Consider the following 13,735-nt stretch of genomic DNA (forward strand, 5'->3'; position numbering starts at 1 on the left):
TCCAACGCAATCAAAAAGGAAAAAAGGAAGGAAAAAGAAAAGAAGAAGACTGAAAATAAAAGAGAGAAAAGAATGTCAGCCCACAAGGGGCGTTTGGCAGCGACCGTGCCGTTCGTTGCTCCGAATGCCCTTTTGCAACCAAAAATTACCGGGGGTTGGCGAGGAGCTGAGACGCGCCCGACAGACAGAACTGGAGATTTAGGGAGTTCGACGATGGGCGCCCGTGCTCTTTTTGGTCGCAAGTTCGGGCAGAGAGGAAGGCGAAGGCGAGGAAGCGGCCGTGACGCCAAATAGTCGTGGCAGCGATGCGTGGCAGCAAACAGCCGGTGTCAGCGCCGAGGCAGTTGGTGAGGGCGATTCTGTCGCGATCAGGAGGACGATGCAGAGGCGAGGCGACGACGGCAACGACGTACCGGCCGAAGAAAGGTGAGGGCTCAAGCGAGATGATTGCCTTTAAACGTGATGGTTTGGCTGAGCCAGGTCGGGGATGGTCCGGCGTGCAGGGACGGCTGGGGGAGTTTTTTGGGGGGGTTAAGGTGTGGGTGGAGTGCTTGTCGAGATTAGCCAACGGCTCTAGCGACCTGCTGGGCGTTAGTGGGGGAACAAGCAAGGACGGTGCGCGGATGGCTGCTGGCACTGTCGCATTGCTGTGATATCGCAAGCTCAGTGGGCTGCCAGCTCTGACCAGGTACTGTGTCTTGTGTTGTTTAGCGTCGTCCCATGCCCACGCACAGTGGCGATAACAGTACCGCTCACCGTGGCCACTGTTAAGCCAGTAAATCGCGAGCGCATGGCGCCCTGTCCCAATCTCCGCTAATGGCGGCCGCCAAGTTCTCATCTTACCGTCCAACGCTGCAATTGTGGGCTTCTCAGTCTTCCTCTTTAGGAGAAGCGTGGCTACGGCCGGCGCTCTGCACGGCGGCCCGCTCACACGCTGCGACAGGGCAAATTGTCGCTGGCTCGAGGTCTTTTGGGCTTGGGCTGTGCTTCCATTCCCTGCCACTGCCTGCCAGTCGAGGCCATTCGCCGGGGAGAGCCAGCCAGACCCAGCGCAAGACAGGACAAGACAGGGCTCCTCTACGAGCCTCAATATACCGACAACCCATCCATAGGCATTGGATGCTACAATACGAAAATGTACGAGGCACGGAGTGTAGGATGCCACCTACGGCGCGCGTACCGAATACGTACGAGTACCGCAGATGAGCTGAGAGCTTCACGGCATGTTCGCAGGCGCCAAATCCATCCATGGCCTCTCGTTAGGCTGCCCCATGGCGTGGTCCGTCGGTGGGTCAAGATCTCTCTGCTGCTGGGCCCCCGAGCTCCTACTGGCCACTGCCGTCAAGCAAATCACGGCTCTGGAGCTGAAACTGGAGCAGACAAAAGGGAACATCGAAGGGGGGGAAGGAAAAAAAAAAGGGACGAGCCTCTCCCCCAGAAACCTGGGCGCGCCATCCCCCCTCTCGCTGTGCGTGCCGAGTGAAGAGCCCCGACATGGGCTTCGTGATTGGCCGTGTTGGCGCCCAGGCTTCAAATCGTTCACATTGTACCCAGTCGCAGCACTAGCCTACCCGCTGTGCGAGTCGTCGTTGGAGCAAAATGGCGTCGAGGCCCTCGGTGAATGAAGCGTGCGTCGCTTCGTATTGGCGGCATGCATGCTCCCAGGACATGGAAGCATCAGGCCTGGTCCCCCGGACGCTGGCTCTGATTACGGAGCAGCCACGCATAAACGGGAATGGATACCTATTCATGTACGGACATGTACGGCATCGGATGGAGTCTGTTTGATTGGCATGCCCGGCAAGTCGTCACACATGCTGCGGCCGTGCATGTGGCCAGCTGTTCGCGCAAAATGCCTGGCCCGCCTTGTATCCCCGGGCGCATTGTTTCCCGGCTTCGTCCTACCTGGTCAGTACTTCCATGTTACTACGGTATGGGACAAGCAGGCATTCGCGGCATCAGCTCTCTGGTGGCTGCAGATTTGCCGTTGCACAGAGGAATCAATCCAATGGATCCAATGCATGATCCTGTCCTCATCTACCTGGTACCTAGCTAGTGCCTTAGGATCACCTCCGTCACATCTGCTAGTCGTAGCGGTATCCAGTGTCCAGTAGCATTATGGAGCTTTTCCAGGGCTTGCAAATTTGGCTATCGATGGCTCTCGCAAGATTAGGTGCCTGAGCCTCCTGGACAAGCTTTGTGCTAATTTCTAATTTTAGGCCCCCCGAGTTTGTCGGTCTGTCTGCAGGGTAGGTGGTTGTCGACAAGGGAAGAATCAATGAGAACAAGATCAGTCGTGCATATTACTTGCTAGGTCCCTGGTATATACGGCTCAGTGGAGTATTATTTTTCGTTTTCTATTTTACATAGATATTTTTATATGTTGACATATACGAGCAGATCTTGCAACCAGTTTAGGCGCGTGGGGGTGATTGCATCTTAAAGAGATGATGTCGGTAGATTTGGCAATTTCCACGCCACATGTGCCCATTCAAAGCAAGCGCTTCCCCTTCTCGAGATACATGGCGCCACGGCAAACAAAATTAAGCAATATGAACAAGGCGTAAAAACTGGAGTCATACCCGTATACTACAACGCACACGTGCCGCAACAGCGTGGCTTCAGCAGTATTTTGGCTGTATCTACAAAGTATCAGCATCTGGCACAATTCTCCGGAGACCGGATCTGGATGAAGATTAGGATTGTGGGGCCGCTTGTGGCTATTCCAGTACAAGCGCATTCGGAGCTTCTCACAAACAAATTTGGATTTTTACACAACAGTCATCCGGGCAGCAAAGCCTAAGTAGCCTCAACCTTGAGAGCCACACATACGCAAAAGCCAAAACAAAGGATGGAAAAAAAGCCTTGCCGTTTGATTTGAAGAGATCAGAAAAGAGGTCCAGATACGATGGGCTGACGCTTTTATTGTCTTATATACCGCCTCAGCCTTCACCCGCTTTACCATGTAATCATCATTTCAGCGCTGAAAATTCATCGCATCATCACATCACCCACCCGACTACCACTAAATCCTCTATATAAGAATTTGATACTTGATTTATATCACAATGTCGAGGTGGAGCCGTCTTCCGGAGGAGATGAGACTCCAGGTGCTGGAGACTCTGGCACAGGATCCTCGTCACAATGTCGTCGATGGCACATACGGCCTGACCAACTACGTCCTTGTCTGCAGGGCATGGCAGAAAATCTTTGAAAAGGCCAATTTCCGGCGCCTAGTTCTATCCCAAGCCGACCTGGATGCCCTGGAAAAGATCCCAAAACGGTGCAAACCCTATGTTAGACACATATGTCTTCGTATCGAGATCAATGAATACCGCCCTTGGGGTAATTCCCCGCAGGTGATAAGGCCGGAAAGGATGGAAGATATAGCAGCAAACAACGACATCATTGAATTGGTCGTTGGAAACCTTTTTCGCGTGCTCAAGTCTTGGGAGAAGGAGCTTCAGAAGGTCCGACCGAGCTATCAAGGCATGGCTCTGGAGATGAGTATCCATTCGCCGAGCGACCCCAAGTACGTCTCCAGAGGAGTCACTGCAGTAGGGCTGGAAAAAGGATTGTCATGGACAAACGAGGTCGGCCTCGAAGGGGCCATTTCCAAGATATTTGGTGGATCTGTTCACATCCGATTTTACCAGAACCTTCCCCAGCTGAATCTGGTAACAAGATTCATTATAAAAAGACACACACGTCGGCGAATGTCTTCATTTACGCTGCATCAGATACTTTCCAAGTTTCCTCATCTGGAGAATCTGATCTACGAGCCGTGGCAGCAGTCCCTGGATACGGTGCAGGATCTGGTTGATGCAGGTATGTCAATGCTTCGCTCGTATATCCAAATGGGCTGATGAGCTAACCATGACCCCCAAAAACACAGGTTATGTAAATTTGATAAAAGGCTCGCTGCCAAAAGGACTGAAACACGTCACGCTTTTAGAAGATCGCCAAAATGGACAGGCGGGGCTTTTGACGGCAATAGATCCGGCGCAAAGTGCATCGGCACGAACAGCAAACCCCTTCGTTGGTGCCGCCTTGGCAAAGAGGAGCGTCGACTTTGAGAGTCTCTCGGCGTCATTTCTCGTTGAAGCGAACGACTTCTTCCGAGCATATAAGCGAGAGTGGACTTGGAAAGCCTTGCGATCCCTGACACTGACATCGATGTATCTGGATTCTAAGCGAGGCTCTGAGGAGATCAATGGCATGCTCAAGGCCGCTGGCGACGCAGCACTTGCGATGCCCATGCTCCAAGACTTGGAAATATGGAATGGTGGCCCGGGGCACGCAGCCATTTTTGAGTATCACGGGCATCGTGGTGAAGCCTACATAGCATGGCACAGCACTTGGAACTTGACCATTGACTCACACGCCGTCAAGGCCTGGGAATCTGTGGCCTATAAGAATCATGGTTGCCGGCTTGATGTACATGACGAACACACTCTGATAGGGGCCGGTGATGAATTCCGGCATTATCAAGATGTTATCCGGCGGCTCCGGACGAGAAGGAATGTCATCAGTCGGGAAAGCTTGGGCGAGCTGCGATTAGAGCTCGAAGATGGATGCTTGTGCTGTCCGTAGAGTTGGGATTGGAGGTTGTGTAAAAGCACGAGACGAAAAAGGTACCGTGCGCATGCATCCACGGGTTGATATATTTCTTGTACGATGCATTGTTTGATACTAAGGTACCCTAGATGTGAATTATACCCGCAAACGATTCTACATGCAATATGACAACATATCCGTCCAATACTGTACAAAATCGCATCTTTTCTTTTCGTCTTTTAATCGACAATCGCCAAGCTTCCCCAGAGTCTGGCCCCACAGTGTGGAGTCACGTGTGGCTGTTCTGGGGCGGTTCCGTCATTGCTCCATTTCGGGATTGAGGATTGAGGCTGGGCCTCGGGACAGCTGGGCGCGGCTTCACATGTCCAGTCCAAGTTCGTCGCCTTTCATCCTCTTCCCCAACATCGCCCGCTAACGATACACGACACGATTACAGTCTAGCACGTCTGCTGATGGCTGTTTCTCAGCGGCCGCTCTGTTAGAAACACCATTGATACGCTGCTTCTTTTGCTGCTAAACGACATCTTCCCACGCGCGCATACGATCGACTTGATGAACCCCGACTCCATCTAGACGGGACTTGCGACGCCTGGGGTGTCAGAGAAGCACGTCCAGCGTCCGCACCGGCTACTGCAAAAACGATGGCGGCGCAGTCAAACCTGCGCAGGACGGCGGCGGAGGATGCGCTGGCCGAATTCCTGGAGAAATGGACCGGCATCCTGGGCAAGAGGCTGCGTTCCACGTCGCGAACCACCCGCACCCTCGCCACGCTCTCGCTCGCCATGTCCATCATCCTCGGCGCAGAGGGCGGAAGGCGGTGGTGGAAGAAGCGGCGGCACGAGCACGAGCAGGGCCGCAAGCTGGTCCGCACCAATTCGTGGCTACACAACAAGGATGGCTCCCGAACCATCTATGTCCCCTACAAGGATGGCACCTCTAAGGTGGTCATCAACACTACAAAGCCTCTGACTTTTGAGGCTCATAGACGGCTGTTTCTCAACCCGCCGAGAGTATCTGGTCTTGGGGATGGTACGGTGCCTTCTGCCCAGACCAAGCCTGGCTTGAATCTGGCCTTTCTGCACCAGTTCCTCAGTCTTATGAGTATCATGATTCCGCGGTGGTCTAGCAAAGAGGCTGGGCTGCTCATTAGCCATGGCGTCTTCTTGATGTTGCGGACATATCTTTCACTAGTGGTAGCTCGCCTAGACGGTGAGCTTGTTCGAGATCTCGTCGCTGGCCGTGGAAAGGCCTTCTTGTGGGGTATTGTAAAGGTACGTTTTCCCGTAATTCCCTTACTGGAGATTTATCTCAACTGTATAACCTGCATTCTAACTGAAATCCTCTCTATAGTGGTGTGGGCTGGGCACATTTGCCTCTTATACGAATGCCATGATCAAGTTTCTCGAGTCAAAGGTATCGATTGCGTTCCGAACTCGGCTTACTCGGTATATCCACGACATATACTTGAACGAAAATCTGAATTATTATAAATTGTCTAATCTAGACGGAGGCGTGGGACAAGGAGCCGATCAGTTCATAACCCAAGACCTGACGTTGTTTTGTGCCTCGGCGGCCAATCTCTATTCATCATTGGGCAAGCCCTTTGTGGACATTTGCGTCTTTAGCTTCCAGCTTTATCGATCCCTGGGCCCGCTGGCTTGGATAGGTCTGATGAGCAACTACTTCCTAACCGCAAGCATTCTGCGGAAGCTATCTCCGCCGTTTGGCAAGCTGAAAGCGGTCGAGGGCCGGAAGGAAGGAGACTTCCGCAGCCTGCACGCTCGTCTGATTGCCAATGCGGAAGAAGTAGCCTTTTACGGCGGTGCGGAAATGGAGAAGACTTTCTTGAATAAGGAGTACAAGTCTCTTAAGAGCTGGATGGAGGGCATCTACATGCTCAAGATTCGTTACAACATCTTGGAAGACTTTATCTTAAAGTATAGCTGGAGCGCGTACGGCTATCTGCTTGCTTCATTGCCCGTCTTCCTGCCGGCCTGGGGTGGCGTTGGCGGTGCCGCTGAGATGAGCGAGGGCGGCGAGAAGGGCCACAGAGAGCGGAACCGCATGAAGAGCTTCATCACAAACAAGCGGCTGATGCTTTCACTTGCCGACGCAGGCGGCCGAATGATGTACTCCATCAAGGACCTTGCCGAGCTGGCTGGATACACTAGCCGCGTGTATACGCTCATTTCGACTCTTCACCGGGTCCATGCTAACGCTTACTACCTCCGAAGCGGACAGAGCGAGCTCTACTCTCTTTCTGACGTCCAGGGAACGATTCAGAAGGGATTTGATGGTGTTCGTTTTGAGCAGGTGCCGGTTGTTGCCCCTGGCCTTTGGCCCCAGGGCGGAGAGGAGCTGCTAGACTCTCTATCGATGATTGTCCGAAGAGGCGAGCACCTTTTGGTATGTATAATCTGTGCCTTGTCTTCGTTGCTGCTCGAACACCGACTGACGGATTACTTCCTCTTTTCTTAGATATCTGGCCCGAATGGTGTTGGCAAGACTGCCATTTCCAGGATCCTGGCTGGCCTGTGGCCCGTTTACCGGGGCCTGGTTAGTCGACCGAAGAGCATGGGTCAAGACGGCATCATGTTCTTGCCCCAGCGGCCGTACCTGAGCCCCGGTACTCTTCGAGATCAGGTCATCTATCCCGATGGCCACGTGGATATGCGGGAGAAGCGCAAGTCTGAGCAAGATCTGCAGAAAATCCTTGAAGCGGCCCGCCTTGGCTACTTGCCAGATCGGGAGGGAGGCTGGGACACGCGCAAGGAGTGGAAGGACGTGCTCAGCGGGGGCGAGAAGCAGAGGATGCAGTTTGCGCGCCTTTTGTATCATGAGCCGCAGTATGCCATCGTCGACGAGGGCACCAGTGCTGTCTCGAGCGACGTTGAGGGCTTACTGTACGAAACGTGCAAGGAGAGGGGTATCAGTGAGTAATCCTGCGTTGTTCCATTAACATCTCTAGACATTTGAACTAACAGTTCTACCTACAGCTCTCATAACCATTTCGACGAGGGCGTCTCTCAAGAAGTACCATACTTTCAACCTTCAGCTGGGCGTCGGCGACCAGGGCGACAGCTGGGAATTCGAGCGCATCGGAACGGAGCGCGAGAAGATGCAGGTCGAGAAGGAGGTGCAAGAACTACGTGAACGCCTGGCGCAAGTCGACGAGCTGAAGAAGCGGCGAGACGAGATTGAGAGGGAGCTCGCGGCGGTGTGGACGGACAAGGGCGATTTGCTTGACGCACCGTCGTATATCGGCGTTGACGACGAGATGCAAGCTGAGGTCGAGGAGCAGGTCGAGGCCTGAAAGGAGCGCGGCGGACTTGTTCTTTTTTTCTGTAGGGGGGGGGGGGGGGGGGGGCGATGGAGGACTTGCATGAGAGACATGAGTGCATGGATGGGTCTTTTTTCTTTTCATATGTGTTTGGCGGAGATTGGTTTCTTGATTTTTATACGTGATGCCCAGTTTTATACAATGTATTATTTTATCCTACCTAGAGCGGAAGCATACACACCGAGGCAGTTTTTTGATTTAAAAATAGGCAATTGTTTAGCTTCTCACGCTCGTTTGTCTCATTCGGTGCGCTATTGTGAGACATTGGGTGTTTCTTTTGGGACACTGGGAGGTGCACGAGGCGGTATGAGGTCCGATCTAGACTCTGTTCTATGATGTTTGTTCAGTCTTCTTTTGAGGTTTGGATCTTGGGCGATGATACTATTCGGATGATTTGTTCTGGCGAGTCCATTTGTTTATATCACAAGAGCACAAGACGAGCATTTTGAATCATGAGAGAGATGCTATAGGAGGGAAGCTATGGTGAATGATGCTGTCCGCGAATAGCCCCGTACAAGAGAACCGCCGCCATCACGGCAAAGCAAATTACACCCCAAAACCACCCCGACATAAGATGAACCTGACAAGCAAGCATATCTAAGACAAAAAGGTCAATCTCCATTTCCCGCGTCGGAAGCCGTCTTGACTAGCGGCACGAGTCCCACGGATTGGGCCGCGGCGCGGTGAGCTGAGAGGCGATTCTTTTCCTCCCTGCATGTGCTATACTCTGTACGTTCATCCCGACATCTGCCCTGCGTGCGGGATGGAGTTTGGTGGCTGACCGGACTGGTTTCTAGACCTCTATCGGTTTAGATTATAAAATTGTAATTAATAGAGGAAAAAAAGAAAAGAAAAGAAAAGCTGGGTTGTGTGGCTGTTGTTCTGGATTCGGGGGTCTCACTGGTGGATGTCTTAGACGAGAGTCACATTGCGCTTGTTTGTGATAAGAATATATATGATAGGGGGAGTAGTAGCGAGCATTTTATTCTTGGTCCCGTGTGTGATTTCATTGTGATTCTTCTTTTCATTACTTTTTGTCTCGGCTTGCTCCCATTTTGTCTTCTTCCGTTGCTGTGATCATTTATGATATACCGGTCAATTGGAGCACGCTCTTCTTCTTCGCTTATTATCTCTACGTCCCATTATAAGCATCATGTCACAATCACCCAAATTTCATACGCGAGCCGGATCAAGGGCTTCCCTCGCTTCAGTCGGACAGATGCCCGTCATCAACGAAGACAGCAATGCCATTCCCATATCGACATCACCTACAACACCACCACTGGCAATCTTACGTGTACCGACCAAGAATCCCCGACGAAGCATGGGTCCTCCTGCCGAAGGAGTAACTGTACCATATTTGATTGGGTTTCAGGATATGCCTCCAGGGGTTCTGACTCCAGCCGAGTGCATGGACGAGGGCGATGATGGAGATGAGGATACTGTTGTTGGACAGATGACGCCGACGCCGCCGGTGCGTCCAGGAGATAGTCAATGGGATGGTGAGAATTGGAAACCAAATAATACGCAGAGGAGATGCCACTTGATCCTCATTGTGGCTGTAATTCTGGTGGTTCTCGTAGGACTTGCTGTTGGGCTATCGCTTGGTCTTACAAAGGCGTGAGTTCTTTTTGGCATATTGAATGATAAACGGATACACGTACGGGAAAAAGCGGTACTCATACTATAACACAGCTGACATTGTGTACTGCAGATCAGTCAAAAAGAGCCGAGGCGGTAGCCAAACTACTTTCGCCTCAAACTTGCCAACCGGCGCATTCGCAATCGACACGCTGCTTCAAGACTCATCTTCAGCATGCACATCCAATCCAACCACCTGGAGCTGCCTTTCCTCCCAAGGCGGCCGTGTGGTGCGCTTTTACTGGAACATCAAGCAGTCAGGCTCAGGTTACGTGATTTCTTCCTCCAACGACCCTATAATTTCATCATTTTCGAATATTCCCTTGACTCTTCTCGACGGCGGCAACGAAGAAGAGAGAGTGACGTTTTCTTTCACGCTGGATGTTACTTTTGAGCCGCCCGTTACGGCAACTAATCGTGCTGCAAAGTGTACTTACACGGACACCACCTACGAGGCGACGCTCTGGACGAAGCGCGGAGCACAACAGCCTTACAGCTCAGTTCAGAAGCGAACGGGGTATGGAAACTGGACGGGGCTGGTGGAGATTTCAGAGAAGAAGAATGCTACTTTGGGAGTGCCGCAGTGTGTGGATTCGCAGGGAACTGTGATTGCGGATGTGCAGGCTGAGATGGGGACCTGTGAGTGTTCGTATAGGACAAAGGGGTGGCAATAAGGGAATCAAAGGCTTGGGAAAGAAAGAGTTATCTGAATATTAATGTATAGAAATGTGTAATGTATATATGTATGTAGGGATGGCGTGCGTATTCGATTTGAGAGTGGTTCTTTTGATATATAGCAGATAAATGACTTTATAAAAACAACTGGGGTATAAAATTCTCTTAACAAATGGAAAAAAATGTCTATATGCTTACCCAATTACACTGAATCACAACTTACCAGGTATTCACCCACTTACCAAGAATCCTCACCCATCAGCTCATCCTCTTCATCTTCATCCATAGCTTCACCTTCACCTTCATCCTCATCCCCATCCCCATCCAAATCCATCATACTTGCCATGCCTGCACTTTCTGGGCCATCGCCCATAGAGATATCCATGGCATTACCTGCAGACGTCATGATAGTTTGACCTGTTGACGCAGGGAATCTGCCAAACTGAACTCGTTTCCGCTTCTTCGCATTCCTCCGTTCACGGCTTGTACTCTCTGACCGCGAAGAAGTCCTCGAGCTGCGTTTCTGCTGATTAGTTTCTCCTAAGCGCTGGTTTGTTTGCGTCCCTAAAGCAGAAAGCGGTAGATTAGTCGCTGGACCAGCTCCCGCCGTCTGGCCAAACATAGAAGGTCTTCGGTGGCTTAGATGTATAGACGAGCCCGTCGAAGAGGCACTGAGTGGTGATCGATGGCTTTTGCGTCGTAGAGAGGGCACCCGCGTAATGACTGCTGGATTAGTTCTCGCTGCCCTTGAACCGTGAGTAAAAGCCGGTTGTGGGTAAAGACTTGTAGGTGAATCCGTTGAAGAAGCACTAAGTGGTGATCGGTGACTTTTCCGTCGTAGAGCAGCTACATGCGTGATGTCTGCTGGATTAGTTCCCTCTGCCCCTGAACGGTGACCAAAAGCTGTCTGTGGGCGAGGATATATAGGTGTATCCGTCGAAGAATCACTGAGTGGTGATCGGCGGCTTTTGTGTCGCAGAGTGGCTACATGAGGATTCCCAGGCGAAACATTGCGGTTCGTCCCCGGAGAGGTGGGAGAATTACCATTGCCTTGATTCCCTGGACCTGGAATCTCAACTATTGGACCTTGTGAGAGAGGAACCGGACTCGTTTTTGTACGTGCCCAAAAGTCGTCCCAGAAGGTCCGTGTCTCATGATCCAATTCCTGGAAACCACGATACTTGCGGTCGCAGATCCTTCTTAGTAGATAGGCTAATTGTGGGCGATCTGCTGGTTTCTCGAACTGACACTGCATAATGAGATCGAGGAGATCGGCTTCGATATAGGCGTGTGATTCTCTGCATATGCGCCAGCCGTATGAGTTGCCTGTGCATCTTCGGTCCTGAGTCGTGTAGTTCATCGTGGTCAGCGGGTGGCCTACCCAGTTCCTTGTGATGATGGCTTCCATCTAGATGAATAGTCTGATTAGCGTGATCCTCCACGATATGAGAAAGTTAAAGAGTAAATGGGGATGTTCACAATTTTAGCAATAGTAAAGATGTTTGTCCAGGTACCATATCGCCCAGCAACTTCATTATGCTGAGGATCAAAGGTGTCGCCGGTGAATCTCGATACTGGGCCCGGATTACTTAAATCGACCTTGTCCCACTCTTTTGAAATCGTTTCCTAACAATCATATGAGCACTCATCCTCAACTCTGATTATTGGGAATACTTACCGGGGGAGTGCGGTTGGATTTTGGACACCTCCTCACTTTCCAGTAATCGGCTTCTTGCCACTTCTGCCAACACTCCCTCATTCTATGGCTGAACTCTCCGAAATCGTGAAGCTAATCGAGTATATTTGTCAGTTCATGAACACCAATCTCTGGGCCGCCTCTCATGCTCACCCTGAAAATCGGATGGTGCGAATGCTGAGCATCTTCAGAAAGGAGAACTATTCATCTTCCGTTAGCTATGTCAAATATAACAAAGTAGTAGGTTTGTGCATACTGTTTTGTTCTTCCAGATCGAAATGCACGTCGTGGCTGTCAATTAAGGTGCAGATCCTAAGGAGCTCATCAGTATTTCGAACATCGTCCAGCGAGTCCAATACTTTATCGAGACCCTCAGGACCCCATCTCTGTGCTGCATCTGGCTGCAATGCCGTCGACGCAACGCCTTTCACCACTGCAAATAAATAATTAGCTATCAGTTTCTTCTCCCTTGGAAAACAAGACATGGTGACACTTACGGCACTCCCAAATCTCCCACAGTACCTTGTTCGAGAATCTGGTGTGAAAATACGAGGCCTTGGCCATCATATCGTAAAGACTCCCACGCTCTGCATACTCCAGCACAAGAACGTCCATGTTAGTCGGCGCAAATCGCGCGCCTCGGTTTATCATGTGGCCCCTGTTGATCCTGCGCCTAACACTGTCAGCCATTGCCTGAATGTCCAGAGCTTGAGTAACATGAGAAGCCCCTCCGTATCTCAGATGCCAGTCTAGCTCGCTATCAAAGTCAGCGTTTTCTCGGACAGGTATCTTGATGACAATCTTGATGCTACTCTGGTCTTCAAAAATGACGTGCCAAAGCGTAGCTATTCCAAAGCCGCCTTGGCCAAGTACCCTGATCCATTCGAGTCTGAAGCCATCCCATTCAAGCAGCTCAATGAATTGGCCGACCTGTTTTGGCTGATCTGAGTGGCTGCTACGGGAATCTGTGTACTGGTCACCAAAGGGCCATTCGAAGAGTTGATCATGTTGCATGTGCCTGGGATGATAGGGGACTCTGATGCTCTTGACGTGCTCCCGAAGGATTCTGCTGGTGTTGTGAAGAGTTACGACTCTGTCGCCGCGGAGCAAGGCTGATCGAATGGCGGATATGTTTCGGGTTGGTGTGAGAGGAGTCTGCTTTGCCGCTGTGCGGCGCACGATGAGATGAGGCAACGGCGATGGCATCTTGGCCGTGAGGACGATGACGAAAAGTCAGTGATAGAATATGCGAGTAAAATTGACGATTCCATTTCTTCTTCTTCTTCTTCTTCTTCTGCTATCCAAGTCGGTTGCTACGATATATGTGTGAGTGAGATGCCAAAAATAACAACTCGGTCAACAAAGAGGAAAATCCAACACAATGCATCTTCATCTTGAACGCTCTTGTCGTTTCATACACTGACTGACGCCTTGAGTCATGTTCATTGTCTTTGACGACGGTAAACAGCTTCTTGTCCCAATTGACAATGGAACAAAGGAAAATGAACAATGAATAGGGGAATGTCGGCAATCTAACAAGGGGTCTCTTTCATCTCCTTGTCCTGGATGAAGTCGTCCCGGCTCAAAGAAACAAAACCCCGCTGTCGAACGACCCCTCAAAGAGAAATGGATACAAGCCACCGCAAATAGATTCCTGGCTGTCTCCACCGAATAGCTTCAAGCGTCGTCACCATAAGCAAAAAGCCCGGTGAGGAGTTGCTCGTACTCGTAAGGAAGTTTCATGAAGGAAAAAATCGACAGCAAATTGCAAATACCCGCGGTATCAATAGCCCGACCAACAACGA

General features: G+C 51.1%; 5 protein-coding genes across 5 annotated transcripts; 3 read left to right on the forward strand and 2 right to left on the reverse strand.

Moving 5' to 3' along the window:
- Positions 1-145: 145 nt before the first annotated feature.
- T069G_03349 (uncharacterized protein) lies at positions 146-1,250 on the reverse strand (the record flags this gene model as incomplete). Its single annotated transcript, XM_056170559.1, has 2 exons — positions 146-1,122; positions 1,181-1,250. 2 exons carry the CDS (start codon positions 1,248-1,250, stop codon positions 146-148), a joined length of 1,047 nt encoding a protein of 348 aa, XP_056031451.1.
- A 1,818-nt stretch (positions 1,251-3,068) lies between these two features.
- T069G_03350 (uncharacterized protein) lies at positions 3,069-4,593 on the forward strand (the record flags this gene model as incomplete). Its single annotated transcript, XM_056170560.1, has 3 exons — positions 3,069-3,677; positions 3,741-3,828; positions 3,896-4,593. 3 exons carry the CDS (start codon positions 3,069-3,071, stop codon positions 4,591-4,593), a joined length of 1,395 nt encoding a protein of 464 aa, XP_056031452.1.
- Positions 4,594-5,219: 626 nt separating this feature from the next.
- On the forward strand, positions 5,220-7,891 carry T069G_03351 (ABC transporter transmembrane region 2 domain-containing protein; the record flags this gene model as incomplete). Its single annotated transcript, XM_056170561.1, has 5 exons — positions 5,220-5,588; positions 5,628-5,849; positions 5,929-6,984; positions 7,057-7,510; positions 7,575-7,891. 5 exons carry the CDS (start codon positions 5,220-5,222, stop codon positions 7,889-7,891), a joined length of 2,418 nt encoding a protein of 805 aa, XP_056031453.1.
- Positions 7,892-9,071: 1,180 nt separating this feature from the next.
- Positions 9,072-10,233, forward strand: T069G_03352 (uncharacterized protein; the record flags this gene model as incomplete). The annotated part of the gene is made up of 2 exons (XM_056170562.1): positions 9,072-9,538; positions 9,633-10,233. The coding sequence occupies 2 exons, from the start codon at positions 9,072-9,074 to the stop codon at positions 10,231-10,233; spliced, it is 1,068 nt and encodes a 355-aa protein (XP_056031454.1).
- Positions 10,234-10,472: 239 nt separating this feature from the next.
- Positions 10,473-13,136, reverse strand: T069G_03353 (uncharacterized protein; the record flags this gene model as incomplete). Its single annotated transcript, XM_056170563.1, has 7 exons — positions 10,473-10,798; positions 11,483-11,642; positions 11,714-11,860; positions 11,913-12,023; positions 12,084-12,130; positions 12,187-12,363; positions 12,428-13,136. 7 exons carry the CDS (start codon positions 13,134-13,136, stop codon positions 10,473-10,475), a joined length of 1,677 nt encoding a protein of 558 aa, XP_056031455.1.
- Positions 13,137-13,735: the final 599 nt, after the last annotated feature.

This window comes from Trichoderma breve, chromosome 2, assembly GCF_028502605.1.
Source record: "Trichoderma breve strain T069 chromosome 2, whole genome shotgun sequence".
NCBI classification, from domain to species: domain Eukaryota; kingdom Fungi; phylum Ascomycota; class Sordariomycetes; order Hypocreales; family Hypocreaceae; genus Trichoderma; species Trichoderma breve.